The sequence below is a fragment of the Carassius auratus genome, unplaced genomic scaffold (genome assembly GCF_003368295.1).
Source record: "Carassius auratus strain Wakin unplaced genomic scaffold, ASM336829v1 scaf_tig00016351, whole genome shotgun sequence".
NCBI lineage: Eukaryota > Metazoa > Chordata > Actinopteri > Cypriniformes > Cyprinidae > Carassius > Carassius auratus.
The window spans coordinates 185,001-202,607 of record NW_020524667.1 but is presented as its reverse complement, the minus strand read 5'-3'; the positions used below and the strand labels follow the sequence as shown (position 1 = coordinate 202,607).

Genomic DNA, 17,607 nt, shown 5'->3' with positions numbered 1-17,607 from the left:
ATGTTACACCCAACACAAAACACATATTAACTCATGACATTTTTTCTGAAGTGTCAGGGACAGTCCCTCTGCCCACAAAAGCTGTGCAGTCTCTACCTATGACTGAACCTGCAATGCTTAGGGCTGCATTAATGCACGAGCTTACAGGATGAGGGGGCCCCACCCGGTGATGCCAGAAAATATTGTAACCACATTTTATAATCAGTTACTGTGACTTTTAGGGAAAAAAAAGTACACACTGGCTTTGCTTTGAATGCACGTGCAGGTGTTGCACGTCCTGCGTGAGAAGGATCAGTCAAATGCTCCCAAGCATGAAAGCAGATCACAAAAGAGAAAACTGCTAAATACATGGTGGAAAGTCAGTTTAAATTTGTTGAAAAAATAAGCTCACGGTATATTTTAATGCAGGCCTAGGAGAACAAGTCCTGACAGTATCTGAATACAGTACACTATAATTAATAAAGAAATTTACTCTTAACACAGTTGAGCATGCAAAAAGAACATGCATGAATGAGAAAAATAATGCGGTATGTTAAAAGTAGGCTAAGCCACAAAAAAGATCTCAATGTGTTACTCGCACTGTTTGGCACCCTCCCGAAACGCTCGCACGGAAAGCCACCTCTCAGACAGCATGCACTGAATTTCTTCAAAACATTTCTGTCTTGGTGAGTAAACATAGATGTCTATGTCTTACAGCATGTTAGATCTGTGATTTAGATCTTAATATAATACACCTGCTGTGCCATTGATGTTAATCAAACAACAGAAGAAAAGATGGAATCTCTCGGGCTGGAGTTTAAAAATTTCACTCGCCCTACAAAAAAAAAAAAAAAAAAAAAATATTTGTTTTTGATACCAAACTTTTAGATGGCAGTTTTGATACTACAGCCAAAACTACTAGCCTAACAAATATCAAATTCAAACATTATTAAAGACAAGTGAACAGTCAGTAAATAAGAACAAATTAATAAACAGAACAAAGATACAAATTAAACAGTGCTTTATGTTTTTGGGTGTGTATGTGTTCAGGCACAGAAACTAAATAATCAAATGGAAAATAACATTGCATATTTTTCACTGACGTAAAACAGAATAAACCTAAAGTGCCGCACCTCTATGTGTGCGCTGTACACAGATCACTGAATGGAGTGGATGTTCATGTCTTCTTGTACTTGAATGCTTTAAAATCTCTTGAATGTGTATATTTGTCTGTTCAAGTGCAATCAGATGCAATAGAGAACTCAATTTTGGCTTGCGCATCATCAGAGACATAGCTGAATGATTTTATCCAACAATTTATTTTCCGTGTCAGTCTTCAACACGCGTTCATGAGAGTACCACGATGCATGTGTGCTCTCCCCTCCCTGTATGCGAATGAATGCACTGCAAAAGACCCCTCTGTCAAGCTCTGGAAATTTGCAGATGACACTACCATCATCAGAGACACGAGGTTAAAGAGCTGGCTTCCTGGTGCAGTCACAACAACCTGGAGCTCAACATGCTGTGGAGATGATTGTGGACCCCCCTTCACTCCCCCCACTCACCATCATGAACAGTCATTCAGGTTTCTGGGCATCTTTCAGGACCTGAAAGTGGGACACTCACATAGACTCCATTGTGAAAAAGGCCCAACAAAGACTGTACTTCCTTCACCAGCTGAGGAAATTGAACCTGACACAGGAGCTGCTGAACCAGTTCTACTCTGCCATCATTGAGTCTGTCCTGTGCTCATCCAAAGCTGTCTGGTTTGGTTCAGCTTCCAAATCAGACATCAGGAGACAACAGCGAACAGTCTGGACTGCTGAGAGGATTATTGGTTCCCCCTGCCTTACTTCCAAGATCTTTACACCTCCAGAGTGAGGAAAACTGCTATGAAAATCACTTTGGACCCCACACACCCAGCTCACTCTCTATTAGAACTATTGCCTTCTGGTCGGCGCTACACAGCACCAACCACCAGAACAGCCAGGCACGAGAAGAGTTTTTTTTCCTGCAGGCCAAAACTTTCATACATTGTCTATTACAACTGACAATATATATACCATCTGAAAATTGTACATTTGTAAACTTCTTAAACAGTACACTTGTAAATTACATATCTGTACATTCATTAAAACAATTATAGAAGTGCATCTCAGTAGATTTGAATGTCGTGGAAAAGTTCATTTCAGTAATTCAACTCAAATTGTGAAACTCATGTATTAAATAAATTCAGTGTACACAGACTGAAGTAGTTTAAGTCTTTGGTTCTTTTAATTGTGATGATTTTGGCTCACATTTAACAAAAACCCACCGATTCTCTATCTCAACAAAATTAGAATAATGTATCAAGCCAATCAGCTAATCAGCTTAAAACACCTGCAAAGGGTTCCTGAGCCTTTAAAATGGTCTCTCAGTTTGCTTCACTGGACTACACAATCATGGGGAAGACTGTCCAGGAAACAATCATTGACATCCTTCTCAAGGAGGGTAAGCCACAAATATTAATTGCCAAAGAAGCTGGCTGTTCACAGAGTGCTGTATCCAAGCATGTTGAGTGGAAGGCAAAAGATCCACAACCAGCCGAGAGAACCGCAACCTTATGAGGATTGTCCAGCAAAATCGATTCAAGAATTTGAGTGAACTTCACAAGGAATGGACTGACCATGGTGTTGGTGTGCTTGACTGGCCAGCAAACTCACCAGACCCGAACCCCAGAGAGAATCAATGGGGTATTGTCAAGAGGAAAATGAGAAACAAGAGACCAAAAAATGCAGATGAGCTGAAGGCCACTGTCAAAGAAACCTGGGCTTCCAGACCACCTCAGCAGTGCCACAAACTGATCACCTCCACGCCACGCTGAATTGGGGCAGTAATTAATGCAAATGAAGCCCCTACCAATTATTGGTTATATAAAATTAACATACTTTCAAGAAGGCCAACAATTGCTCTTATGAAGTATTCAAATTTGTTGAGATAGTGAATTGGTGGGTTTTTGTTAAATGTGAGCCAAAATCATCACAATTAAAATAACCAAAGCCTTAAACTACTTCAGTCTGTGTGCATTGAATTTATTTTCACAATTTGAATTACTGAAATAAATGTACTTTTCCACGACATGCTACAGTAATTTACTGAGATGCACCTGTATATGTTTTTCTCTATATTTCTACTTCTGTATTATGTTGCATTATTTAAATTTCAGTTTTTCTTATATTAGTGTAATATTTCATGTCTACTGTGTAATTATTTGAATGTTTTCACTATAATGTATGTTTGCACTGTGTCTGTACACTTCTGCACTGGAAGCTCCTGTCACCAAGACAGATTCAATGTATGTATGAGCTTACTTGGCAATAAAGCTATTTCTGACATTTGAGGAACAGGAAGCTACAGTTGCAGCAGGCGGAAGTTTCAGAGACAGACAGATTCAGTGGGAGGTAGAGAGAGAAAGACGAGGTGCTGTAGCCTGCAGGTCTCTGATGATGGTAAGTTCTCAACAATGTCTTGCTAATTGTTTTAAATGAATATCACAGTGATCATAATCACAACTGTCAGGGTTTGATCTGCGAGGCTTGAGCATTAATGTGTGAAGGCTGAATGTTTGATAGGAAGGAAAAATCCTCATACACGGTCAGTCAAACGTGCAGATATACTTGAGTTTGTTTCTCTTGATCTTAAAGTGGAGGTCCAATACTATTTCATGCATTCGGACTTATGGCCCTGTATTACATCATAAAGGGCTGGGGATTCACTGTGTGGGGATACATTAACCAGCACGAGAGCAAGAGCAGCCCAGCAACATGCTTCATTCGGGCTAAAAGAGTCGCCGGCAACGCTGCACAGGACTTGCTTGAGAAGGATTTATCTTTTGGTTTTTAGACTACAAAATCAACAATGCCACCAAAGAAGTGTTTTGTGGTTGTGAGTTTGTTAAAAAAAAAATTAAGGCAGTAAACTTTTTGTTCCTGTTTTATTTATATCGATGTCACAGCTTGCAGACGATCGCTATGCAAAAGTTTTGCACTTTTTTTTTTTGATTCTTCAGCTCCGCCCACGGGACGCCTCCAGGAGCTTGAATGCTTTCGGAGGGAAACATAAAGCTTTATCTGACTTTTATAAATCTGATAAAACTAAAGACTCTTTGGAAATATGAAGAATGCAGTAATTCTCTAGGTACTCAAGCGTATCATGAGATTGGCAGAAGCTGTGTGTTATGTCACCTTTAAAGGGACTTTTCATTCAAGTCATCAGCTTCATATACTGTCCCTCGTGTCAAAATTTTAAATAGACTTTCAGTATCTGCAAATGTTAATTATTTTATCACAATAAAAGGAATCATACAAAATGCATGGTATTTTTTATTTTGTACTGACGTGAATAAGATATTTCAGATAAAATACATTTACATATAGTTCACAAGATAAAAGAATAGTTGAATTTATAAAAATGACCCCGTTTTTTTTATAGTTGTTAATGAGTCCCTAGTTTATCCCGAACCATTAAACTGCCTGTTGTTCCTCATAAAAATCCTTCAGGACCCAAAAATTCTTTGGTTTTCCAGGATTTCTTCTTTTTTTTTGCGTATTTGAACCCTTTATATATATATATATATATATATATATATATATATATATATATATATATATATATAAAATTTGAGGGTTTATGCTTACAACAAGAACAAATATCTGCTAACGGGGTCAGAAAAATGAACTTATTCTCCTATTGAAAAGGTCATTTTTCTGACGCCATTTGCAGATATTTGTTGTTTTAATGAAAAGCTGTCTGTTTTGATGAATGTAATACTACTCACATATGCATTTATCATATCAACAGACTGGTTGTATGTTATCGTTAATAACAAAATCGTGAAAGTGCCGGACAAAAAGTGCCACTATAAAATGTACAGATGGCTAATAAAGTTACCATAGCCGTATCTTGATCTAAGTGCACAGAAGGCTTGTGGGAATTGCAGTGTTTATTCATTAGGCCTAAATGAATGCTGAACACAGTCCTTCACGTACAGTTGCTCCTCTGAACGATTTGATCCATTTCATCTCCTGGATCTTTCCCTGACCGTGGAGTTTAGTTGTGTAATATATTCTGCTTCAGGCAGAAACACTCCACACAAGTACGCAAGCGCAATGAATGCTTTGATGGACGCTTGCAACCTGCTCAGTTTGTGTTTTGACCCATTTTGGATGAATGAGGTTGAGCTTTTGTGGCTAGAAGCATATTCTATGAAGTCTTTATTCTATGAAGTTGAGTGCAGAAAGTGTGTGCGCTTGGGGTTTGGAGTTGAGTTTCTCACCTCTTGATTAAAAACCTCAGCGGCCCTGAAAGAGAGTCAGTCGCCAATCGAACTAATGAAGGCACTAATGTGTGTGCGACTCCACTGATTCATATGTGCATGCAAGTGTGTTTGGCTTCTATTAACTCACAGACATAAAGTTAACAGACAGCGTCACGATGTAGGAACGTCCCAGCAGCCCCCAAAGATTTTATTAATTTCCTGCTTAATTTGTTCATTGATAAAGTCGACATAAAATCAGCCACAACCCTGTTTGAAGAAATAATTCCTGTAAGATAAAATCATGTTTTGTCTCATTGAATATCCTGTTTCACTCAGAATTGCGTCACATTATGGCAGTAAAATGGTTATGAATGCTGTTTCATGTTGATTAAGTGTTTTTAAAGAGGTAAATGCTTATTAAGCATTTGCAATGCATCTTTAAAGAGCAATGCAGAAAGCATAGACCGTGATCTTTAGCTGATCCGTGACTCCATTAGCACTAATGTTTCATTGCACCTCAATATATGTGCCTGTGCACATTTACATTAAACATAAATGTATCATAAATTTTATGATACGAAAGCCAATGATGTATAATATTACCACTAATAATTATTAAATAATTGTTATAATTATTTAATTTAATAATTATTATTAGGATAATAAATAATTACTCTTATTTCCTCTATAATGCACACATCTCACACAGGTACGTTTCTGTTCATGCAGCGAGTAATTTTCGCTCTCTGTCTTCTTACAGGAGGACAGTTGTGGGCGTGTGATTGAGGGCGTGACCTGTATGAAACAGGCGGGGTGTAACGGTGAAGCAGAGAGTCCGGTTTCACAGAAAAACCTTGAGCAGAAAGACTCCTCCCCTGACTCCACCCACCAGAACGGCACAGACACGCCCCCCAGTGCGGAAGGAGACTCCGCCCCTTCAACTCCACGGAAGAAACGAGGGCGGCGGAAACTTAAGCAGCCGGAGCTACGTGAGTCACCTGTCTATAGTTCAGTCAGCCTGAATGACTTCATATGTGAAATGTGTCAGAAAATTCAATTCAGAATGCGATGAAGCAATGGCACGAGGTGCATAAATTAATTCTCCATTTAGAATCATCTTTCAGGAACAATTTAGTAAATGCAGTAACACTCTTCAACTGTCAACATTTATAACTAGCTAGCTGAATAATAAATATTTGGTTTAATGGTAGAAACATTTGACATTAGCTATATTGCCCCCTTAGGGTCTTAAGGTTTGCATCAGTGTGTTGGCCAAGTATTTTCCATCTGTGCCCGTTTTTTCTTTTAGCCCTGTTTTCTTCTAAATGACCTCTGTGTTTGACTTTCAGACGTTGACGAGGACGACACCAGCAGCGACACCAGCAGAGGAGAGGTGAGGGATCAAAACACAAATTTAGTCAAAAAAACAATAAACCGTATTTTCCGGACTACAAGTCGCACTTATTTCATAGTTTGGCTGGTCCTGTGATTTATAGTCAGGTGCGACTTATTTATCAAAATTAATTTGACATGAAGCGAGAGAAATGAATCAAGAGAAAACATTACCTTCTCCAGCCACGAGAGGACGCTCTATGCTGCTCAGTGCTCCTGTAGTCTACACTAAGCAGCATATAGCGCCCTCTCGCGGCTGTAGACGGTAATGTTTTCTCTTGGTTCTTGGTTATAAATAAATGCGACTTATAGTCCAGTGCGACTTATATATGTTTTTTTCTCATCATGACATATTTTTGGACTGATGCGACTTATAGTCCGAAAAATTCGTTAATACATTTTGAGAATCACATTTCAAAAATGTATAGGACTAGGGCGGCATCATTTAGGCAAAGATTTAATTGCATTTTTATATATTTATAAATTTATTTAGGTCTTTAATTGAAAACTCCAGGTTTGCTCCGCTTGTTTGTAGGGATACGCAATTTGGCCAAGTAATTGTGGTTTATATCTCAATGTGATTATATAATTATAATAATTTTTATTATTACTAAATAAAAATACTGCTATTATAATAATAAAATAAAAAGGATTTTTCGCAAAATTATATTTACAGTACCGCAGAAAAATTACAACCCATTTGGCCATTTATTTATACTTTTTTTTTTTCAAGATTGCAAGGCTATAGGGTTGCACAATTTTTTAAAATTTGTGATTTAATTATCAATATTGCTATAAAATGGTAATAAAAATATAATATTAATACAAATTTATTATCATTATTATTACTAAACAAAAATATGAAACAAAATAACAAATATTGCTATTATAATGTTTCACTGTGAATTAAAAAGGAGTGTTTAAGTATGTAATATACTAATATTTCTTAATTTCTTTGCTTTCAAATGTTAAAGCATTAAGCCCTTAAAGCTTCCTGACAACAGACAGTATATAAGCGTTTCTTAATACAAGTTTGGAAAGATTGTTAGTGCACATTGAGTTCCCAAATGCTACAATTGACCCGAACTCTTGAAGCAAATTTACCGTGAAATGAGAAACTGAAATGACTGGATCATGAGCGCAGTGTTGCGCTTGCCTCTGATACGTGCGATGCATATTTTGCAACTTGAAAACCAAACTAAGTCATATCGCGATTTTGTTTCATTTCGTATGCAGGACTTGCTTGGAGAACTGGTTTAAACTTAAACTATTGGGTTATCTGGAACCATTCGGGTGGTTCAGAAAGGTCTAGTTAATACATCACACAGAGTTGACCATCTGTGATTGATTAATCTTTTCCCGCTCAGCGTATGAGAACATGCCGAAGGAACGTTTCAGGCTGTGTTTATGTGAGAGACATGAATGTGTAAAGCCAAAACTTGGCCTGCATGGTACTGTAAGTCATAACATGCCAAAATATGTGTTAACAGGCTGTTAAACATGTTACAGGTGTTTTATTAGGGCTACGTATGCACTATAATTCACAAAAATATACAGAATAAATAAAGCCACCTACAAACTGGTTTATGCTGGAAATCGTGGCATTTTCTTATCCATTAAATGAGTTTCGGTATCACTTCAGCACTCTTAAGCCTACAGATCACCTCAAAAAAACATGTAAAGGTCATGAAAGCATGTGCTCTTTGACTCTGTTCTTCACAAGTGTGTGTTCACGGAGAGTGTGTGTTTGTCTTGTAGAGTGACGGGGGTCGTCTGAGGGGCCGGCAGGGCTGGGACATCAGTCTGAGGAGACGTCCCGTACCAAGAGAGACCTTCCAGGCCGGAGACCCCTACCACATCAGCCGCAGAGAGAAAGAGGAGTTGCTCGCCCGCTGGAAAAAAGAGAAGGTTAGAGAGACTCCAGAAGTACACTACAGTTATTTACACTCTATCAGAATCTTATGTCATGTTTGTTACATTGATGTTGAGTTGGACGTCAATTGTTATTTTTCATTACTACTATGTTATTAGCATAAATTTATTTTAAAATACATTGATTTTGCCATGAAAATAGCCATAGATGATGGAATGGCAGTAAAAATAAACTAATAAATATATAAATATACAGCCTATCAACAGCTTTTGTGGGAAAGACAATTAGAGCTAAATCATTTTGATTTATGCCTTAAAACAAAAATTTCAAATCATGGCACTTTTGCAATGGAAGTAAATGAGCTGTGCACTTCAGGATTTTTTTAAATATTCAATATTTATATTGGAGGGAGCACTGAAAATGTGTTGATAAATGATATTCCCCTTTTACAACTTTATTTCCCCCAACCCCCAGAGAAAATACTAGAGAAGAAATATGAAAATAATGTTGTACCTCAAGAAAAAAAATCGGAGAAAATAATTAAATGGTGAAGAAACAAATTAGCACTATTTCTAGCTCATTCAAATGCTGAAATATGGAGGTTTTTTATGTATTTGAATGAATTCTGAATTAAAAATGGTGTGTTATTTGAGGAGGGTTGTGAAAATCATCCGTTTAGCAAGTGGATGAACTGGTTATGTGTCACATAATGTGTGTGTTTGAGTCATGTTTAGCTATCTGAAATTTCTTGAAGTATTGCATGAATATTGTGCAAACATTAACAGATTTGCTTGCTTTATGAGGTGACTTAAAACAGGAAGGGTTAATAGGGTTATGAGTCGGCATGATATGTAAATGCACTACAGATTTTCTACAGATCTTATCATGAAAGATTCATCTGTGCATGTTTCAATTTGATGTTAGATTTTTGACCTTATAATCTTCTGAAATCCTAACTCGATTTCCTGACTTCACTTTAATGACGTATGCTGTACTCCTCCAATCATAACCCCACTCCTTGTGTTTATAGATTTGAAAAAAATATATATTTTTATGTTTGTTTGTTTTTTTTGCATTGCATTATGTACTTCCACTGTAAATGCATTACTGTAACCACAGTTAGCTTTTCTTTTTTTTTAAGCAACAAGTCAAAATCATTTTCTGTTGTAATGTATGTTATGCCACAAACGATTGTGTTGAATCCCGAACATTCCTTTAGAGACAAAGAGGGAATGTGTTCAGTTGCTGCTGTTGAAGTTTGATACGAGTTGAGCTAAGGACGTATGGAAAACTCACATCGTTCAGTCAGAGCTGCTGAACGATACAAATGAGTGTGTTTATAAGGAATGGAAAAACTATTTAGGACAATGTTGAGTGGTACGTATTCAGATGGGGTTTTTGCAGTGGATGCTATAGAAGAAAAGAACCTTAAGAACCCTAAAGAACCTTTCAGTGAACAGTTCTAAAAATAATCACTTTTTTCTAAATGTTTAGAATTTCAGTTTAGAATTCTAAAAAAACCTTTTTTTATAAAAAAAAAAAAAAAAAAACCTTTTGTGGACTGGAAACGTTCCTTGGATGTTTAAGGTTCCTCATGGAGCCATCAATACCACTTTGTTTTTAAGAGTGTATTACTCTTAGCTCTGTTTTCCTCATGTTATGGTGACCTGATAATGGGTAATATTAGTTAAAATGCCCAAAACAGCTCAAAGCAAAGGTTGTCTGAATGAGGGTTTTGTGTGATGAAGCATAAAAGCGTGTGTTTATCCGGGGCCTCGGGGGTTTTCAGGGGCTGTCGTGTCCTCGGCTCACCCAGCGAGGGCTGTTTCTCTTGGGTCGCGGAGATCCCGCCCACTGCAGCCTCTGGATCTCATCAAACTCTGGCGCAGCGCTGCTATGGCGCTTCACAAAGACCTGATTACAACTGTGTGTGTGTGTGTGTGTGTGTATGTGTGTGTGTGTATGTGTGTGTGTGTGTGTGTGTGTTTGAGAGAATCACACATGGTGTGTGAAGCAGGCTAGTTTATGAAGACACTATAAAGGATGATGTAATTATTTGTAATAGTGTTTTCGTTTAAAATTGCTTAAGGAGTTTCCTCTGTGTGTGTGTGTGTGTGTGTGTTGCTCTCTCTTTCATTCATTCTAAGGATTTAAATTGTGGCTTAATTGAACCTTTCCATGTTTCTCAGTAACCATGACAGTCAAAATGTCTAGTAAAATCCTTTCTGGTGAAGAAAGTCATTACCTATTCTCAGTCATTACCCCCCCCCCCCCCCCCTCCCAACACACACACACACACTCATATTTCTCTCTTTTCTCTGGTTGGCGCTTTTCGCTCTCGTTTAGCATCTCGTTTTATGGCGGACGCCCTTCTGGTCCCTATATATGCAAACACTCTGTGACCAATCAGCACGGAGTCATGTGACTCACGATTCCCAAACAAAGACATTGTGTGTGTGTGTCTCCCCCCTTTCTGTTTTAAAAGTGTCTTTTAGCCTGAGAAAACCCATGCACACACACAGCTACCTGAGCGGGACTGCTGATCAGACACAGCGGAGTGTGTGGGTACGTGTGCACTGTGTGGAAAAGACACATTTACTGATGTCTCTGTGTATGTGTGTGTGTGTGTGTGTGTATGTAACACAGAGAATGAAGGTAGAAAATGCTGATTTGGCTGTTTGCATTTATGTTTGTGTATAATATATACTGCTTATTATTAAAAAAAACAATAGCATGTGCAGTGCTATTGGAATAAAGGTTTTAAAAACATTTTAAAAACCTTCCACTATAAAGAACCTTTTATGTCTTGGAAAGTTTCCATGGATGTTAAAGGATCTTTATGGAACCATTAAAGCCGATAAAGAACCTTTATTTGTATATTTTTAGGGGTGTAGCACTGATAGATATTTTAAACAGTACTGTAGCATGCTAAATAATGACTTAAGTATATTAACATACATGCTGCTATGTTTATTTTGAATGTAATTTTGCATATAATCATACACTTTGGCAGTCAGATCAAATAATGTGTCAAGATGTCAAAAATCGATTCATTTCACAATAGATATGGAAGGTCAAGTCGAACATGTTGCATTGTATGATATGGCAATCTGTTGTATACTGTGTACTTTGACGGATGCGGTAGTAAAAATTGCATACTGCGTACAGTACTGTATATAAACTGCATACTTAAGAAACAGTACTAGTAGTATCCCATCCTGAACATCGAGAGAGAGGTTGTGTATTATTGGACTTGAGTGAAATATAGATCTGTATACACTGGCTGCATGGTTTTGTTTGTACTGTGTTATTATAATGTTATGTGCATACATGATTCATCTTCATATTTACTATAGAGGTTGGATTGTGTTTATCAGGCTGCATTGTGATTTAGAACAAATACTTGCTCACATACAATGTTACATGTTATACATTGGTCACATTCAAGGAAATCACATTCTATTGAATACTGTAAAGGCATTGCTGAGTATGCTTCCAAGTTACATTGCTAGTCTTTTATAGAAATATATCACCAGATCATCAAATAGGATTCAATTAGAAGAACCTGGGGTACATTCAGAGTACGGAAAATAAGCTTTCTCTTACTGTGCTTCTTGGTTGTGGAATGAATTTCAAATTATTACTCCATTAGAAGCAATTCCTTCTTTGAATACTTTTAAAAATGTATTGCAGTGTGTAATGAATAAACCATGTTTACCTCAAGGGACCTTCCTGGAAAAATCATATATATATATATATATAAGTTAGAAATATATGCATATTCTATAAAAATCTTCAAAATTGTTGGGTCAGTAAGATTTTATTTTTATATTTTGTGAAAGAAATGACTGCTTTCATTCAGCAAGGATGCCTCAAAGTGATCAAAAGTGACAGAAAAAACATTTAAAATGTTATAATGTTGTAATTAAATACTAAATAATTTCAAATAAGTGCTGTTCTTAAATATTGCATGATAAATTACATTTTAAATAAATTACATTACATAATAAATTAAATTTTAAGGTGTTTTTTAAATAAAAAAAACTGTTAATTAAATTGTACAAATTTCACAATATTACTGTTTTAACTGTATTTTTGATTATTATTATTTTTTTAATGCAGCCTTGGTAAACACAAGAGACTTCTTACAGAAACATTAAAAACTCTTACTGACCCCAAACTGTGTTTGATAAATTATATGAATGCTTTACGAAAAGGAGTGAAGTTTGTATAGAAATGAGCCTGAGAGATTTTAGGGTCACGGTGAGGTCAGAGTCAGAGGTCGTTCATGATCATAAAGCTCTCAGCTCTTGAAACTTGTCATAAAGTTAAGGGTCGTCGCAGAGGCCGAGGGGTCAGAGGGCGCATTCAGGTCAAACTGGGAGACGTTCACACACTACGTGAGAAGACTGCAAACAGTTTCTATGTATCGGCACATAGAAACACTGTCGCCATTTATAGCACGCCAATCAAGTGAACTATCGCAGGAAATTAGTAAATCTGTTAAAGACTGCATTTCCCAGGGTGCACTGGGCCATATGCCAAAGAGATGCTGGGTAACCACCAACACAACCACTATAACATCATGGAGACACTGCTAGAAGAAAATGGACAATCTGATTCAAATACTAGATCTGTTCCAAAACCTAGTGAGCTGCCAATTTAAGCAGAATTTTAAGATGCGTTCCGTTTCGAATGAAGAAAAGGTTCCAAAAGGTTATGCTGCCTTCTAAAATTTTGGCCAAATTCTAAGGCAGCATCGCATGTATTCATCACGAATGATGCACTCCCAGAATGCATTACTCACTGAACAATTCTGATTGAAAAAACAGATGAATTTAATTGAAAATGGGTTATGTTGCAACATGCTTATGTCAAACTCTTTTATCAGAGATGATTCAAGAAGACAGAACAATCATATAAAAATGGATGAAAGAAATCATAATGCCCAATATGACGTAAAGCCATGAATATGTAATAGAGATGTAAAATACATTATTGCATTGTCAGATGTTATTGCTGATTTGAATCCAAATCAGGAGTCTCTCTGTTTTCCAAGGCTACAGCGAAAAGAGTAATATTGTGAAACATTATTACAATTTCAAATAACTGTTTTCTATTTTAATGTATTTAAATATTTAATGTATTGCTGTTAGACTAAGCTGTATTTTCAGCATCATTCCTCCAGTCTTCAGTGTCACATGATCCTTCAGAAATCAGTCTAATATGCTGATTTGCTGCCAAATAATTTCTATTTTTATTATCATCAATGCTGAAAAACAGTTATGCTGTTTCATATTTTTGTGAAAACTGTGATACTTTTTGGCAGGATTCCTTATTAAATCAAAATTTAAAAAGAGCTGAATTTATTTGAAAAATATATTTTATTTTTAACAGTATGTGACACTTTTGATCAATTAAATGCATCTTTGCTAAATAAAGATAATGATTTCTTTAAAAAATAATAATAATAATAAATGTGTTTGAGCATGTGTGTGTGATAATGTTCTTGAACTTGAAAATTGTAAAGCTAACTACAAGTCTGTAATCTGCACGACAGACGCCAATAACATGACATACATTTGCATACGTGGTGATTTATTGATTTGAGCTTTGTGTTCAGCTCGCCAAATGATTTGCATTCTGTTTAAACCTGTATTTAGCACTGAGCACTGGAGACGGATGTCAATGCCAGGTCCATCTTCTGTTTCCATCCCTCATGTGATATGTATGACTGCAGTGGGTTTATGTGTCTCCACTGACCCGTCAAACAAGCCTGTCTTCTGTATTTTACATGTGATTAGCTGCTCCGCGGTTGGCCGTTTAGTGGGGTTGAAGGTCATATGAGGCACTTGTGATCTTCCTGCAAAAGGTCACACAAGAGAAACCAACAGCTGCTTGAAGGAATCAAGGTTTCACAGTTTTACATACAATAGTAACAAAAGAAGCCGAAGCATTGAGAATGAAACTGTGCAAATGTCAGGAACATCGTGTACCCTTGTGAAAAACTACACTTTAGAATATCTTTAACAACTTTATTATTAAGGAAATATACTTGGACATCACTTCTATTGAAACATACGTCATGCATTTAAATATATTTGTAAATACACATTTTTAACGATAAAGTTGCAGTTGTACATTTGAAATGTAATACCGAATAACATACTACAGTGCAAGTACTTTAGATGTGCTTTAGTATGTTAATCATCAAAAGAAGAAATTTACTTTTTGTACTCTTTTGTACATTCTGTGTGTGGTGCATTCTGTGGCAAAACTCAGCACTGGGCAGTTACTAGGGTCTTTTAACAATTAGTTAGGATTTTTAAGAATGTATTAACACCTTGGCTAATCACTGGTAGCATGTAGCTATTCACTGCTAACATGTGTAGCATTTTGGAAGTCCTGTTTGCCAGCATGAGTCAAAAGAACCAAGTTCCATGTCTCTATGATGTTCTGATGACAAGATATTGCTAAATTGTTGCTAGGGTACTTAGTTTGGTTGTTAGGTATTGACTTGGTAGCTGCCAGTAATGATAGTCTAAATGTTCCTTGCTAGTATGAACAATATAAACCAACTCACATTCTCTAGAGCCCCTTTCACACTGCCATTCCGGCAAATACAGGGGTAAAGTGTTCCTGCAATTGTTCCCAGGTCGTTATATTTTGCACTTTCACACTGCCAGTGATGACCCGGTATATGTGCGTGTTTTCACACACAACCCGTAAAGATCCCGTAACGACACGTGACATCAGGGCGTGACGTGTAATGTACGAGTCGACAACGCTAGGCACGTTATACTTTCACTGAAGCTAGTGAACGATCTCAGAGTCAGCGCGGAAAGTGAGGAACTAACTGATCTCTGCTTCATTACAGTTTGCACATATTTATATTTTTACGATACGCCATTAGATCTGGCTTTTGTTCCCACAGCGCTCATCCCGGGACTGAACCCGGCAATGTTACTATGTCCCCGACCCGGGTTCAATGCGGTAATCAATCCCGGGACGTGTTTGCTTTCACACAGAAGGCGACCCGGCAATGTTCTGGCAATATGCCGGGTCCGACATGCGGTGTGAAAGGGGCTTTAGACATTCAGATTTGAAGAGCATGGCCAGAAGGTTTCCAGGGCAAAACTTAGAGACTGGATGTGTGTCACACTAGAGCCAATCCCTGTGTCTGTATGATGTTCTGGTGCTGAGATGAGCTTTATTTATGCTGCCAAATGGCTGCTAGGTTACTGTAAATGGTTGTTAGGGTGTTGCTAGACAGTTACTAGGGTGAAAACAATAGAATCTTGTTGACATTTTGGTCTCATCAGATACTGTAGATGTCTCCTGCCAAATTCACAGCATTGCTTCAAATCTGCACATAATGAATCTTGACTAGACGTATACACTGCCACTGAAAAAGTTTGGGGTCAGTAGGATGTTTTTGAAATAAATGTATACTTTTATTCAGTGAGAATGCATTAAATTGATAAAATAAAATTACAATAAATATTTAAATTGTTTCGAAAGATTTCTATTTCAAACAAAAAAAGTTATTTTGAACTTTTTATTCATCAATGAATCCTGAAAAAAAAATGCATCACGGTTTCATCTGTTTTCTTGAGCAGCAAATCAGCATATTAAAATGATTTCTAAAGTATTGTGTGACACTTATGATTGGAGTAATGATGCTGAAAATTCAATAAAAAATTTCAACAATATAATATTTCTCGATTTAGCTGTTTTAACTGTTTTTGATCAAATAAATGTAGCCTTGGTGAGCAGAAGAGACTTCTTTCTCACATTAAAAAATGTACTGACAGCAGGCTTTTGAATGCTAGTCTAAATCCACGTGATGAAGATGCGATCCACTCAGAATCATATGTTTACCCTTAAATTTATACATTTAGCAGATGCTTTTATCCAGTGCAGTTTGTCAAAGAGCCAACAACATTCATGATCCACAGTGCCAGGCTTATTATTAGATTTAGTATATGGAATATGAATGTAGCGGTTCTATATTGGATTTCTACAATCCATGTAAACAAACATCAAACACTGACTTTCCTGCCAGGATACCAATAATTCTTGAGGGTTTAGAAGTCGAATACACCGAGAGACACATCCTGTCTTGTGTTAACTCAGAGTTTGTCCTCATATGTCAGTAAAAACTTGCAGCTCCATTTCCACAGTGATTTCAAATCCATATTTACCTGAACACACATACACTAGGTTGTTTCTGCCTGAGCAATATTAATAAAAATCCTTTGAGACCCTGTGTGTTTGTGTCTGTATTTCACCTTGGTGTTTGTGTGCCTCCGTGTCTTTAAGGAGGATAAGGCCCAACTGGTGACCATCATGAGTGACATGATGGACGACCAATCAACTGTCAGCTCTCAGAAGGAGGAGGAGGAGCCAGCCATCAATCTCCTTTCCATGCCCACACCTCAGCAGCAGCACACTGACCCCGCCTCCCCAACGGTCGCCACGACGCCTGAGCCGCCTCCTGTCGCCTGCGGCAACAAAGTGATGGCGAGATCCTCAGAGATGAATCTGGAGTATGAGGTGAATAAAAATAATGTCTCTTCATTGGTTTAAATACTGTACACGTTTGTATTCTATGACTTGACCTGAGTTATTTTTATTTTTTTATTATTAGATAAGCAAGATTAACTAATATTTAAAACAAAATTAAAAGTAGATTGATTTAAAGTTGTACATTTTCCATTTAATATCTGAAGCTAAGGCTGTACAAATTAATTGACTGTTAAACTTTTCTGTTGAATTAACTGTTAAACATTTCTAACTTTTTTATTTTTTAAATAAATTAATAAAATAAATATTGATAAATCATTTTTAAAACACACACAAATGTGTTTTTTCTCAATTTGTGTGGCTTCATGTTTCAATCTTTATTGCCAGTTCCAGAGCTAATACATGAAAACTGATGTAGATGCGTGCATTTATCAGGATAATCTTTACATCTCAAGTTAAGGTTAAAAAGCTGCCATTAAACAAGCAGTGTTTAAAAATATACTTCAATTCTTGACTCTACATTAATTTGAGGATTTAATGT

At 36.8% G+C, this 17,607-nt stretch overlaps 1 protein-coding gene across 3 annotated transcripts in view; it reads left to right on the top strand.

Moving 5' to 3' along the window:
* Window positions 1–17,607, top strand: part of LOC113075064 (DNA (cytosine-5)-methyltransferase 3A-like) — a 39,155-nt gene that overhangs the window by 8,615 nt on the left and 12,933 nt on the right. The window contains exons 1-5 of one of the 3 annotated variants that reach the window (XM_026247783.1): window positions 3,399–3,467; window positions 6,036–6,264; window positions 6,625–6,668; window positions 8,426–8,575; window positions 16,863–17,096. In XM_026247783.1, coding sequence (XP_026103568.1) covers window positions 3,462–3,467; window positions 6,036–6,264; window positions 6,625–6,668; window positions 8,426–8,575; window positions 16,863–17,096 — 663 coding nt within the window. In that variant the 5' untranslated portion in view covers window positions 3,399–3,461. Of the gene's footprint in view, window positions 1–3,398; window positions 3,468–6,035; window positions 6,265–6,624; window positions 6,669–8,425; window positions 8,576–10,954; window positions 11,106–16,862; window positions 17,097–17,607 lie in introns of those variants that run through there. The other 2 variants (XM_026247781.1, XM_026247784.1) reach the window with 2 other exon arrangements.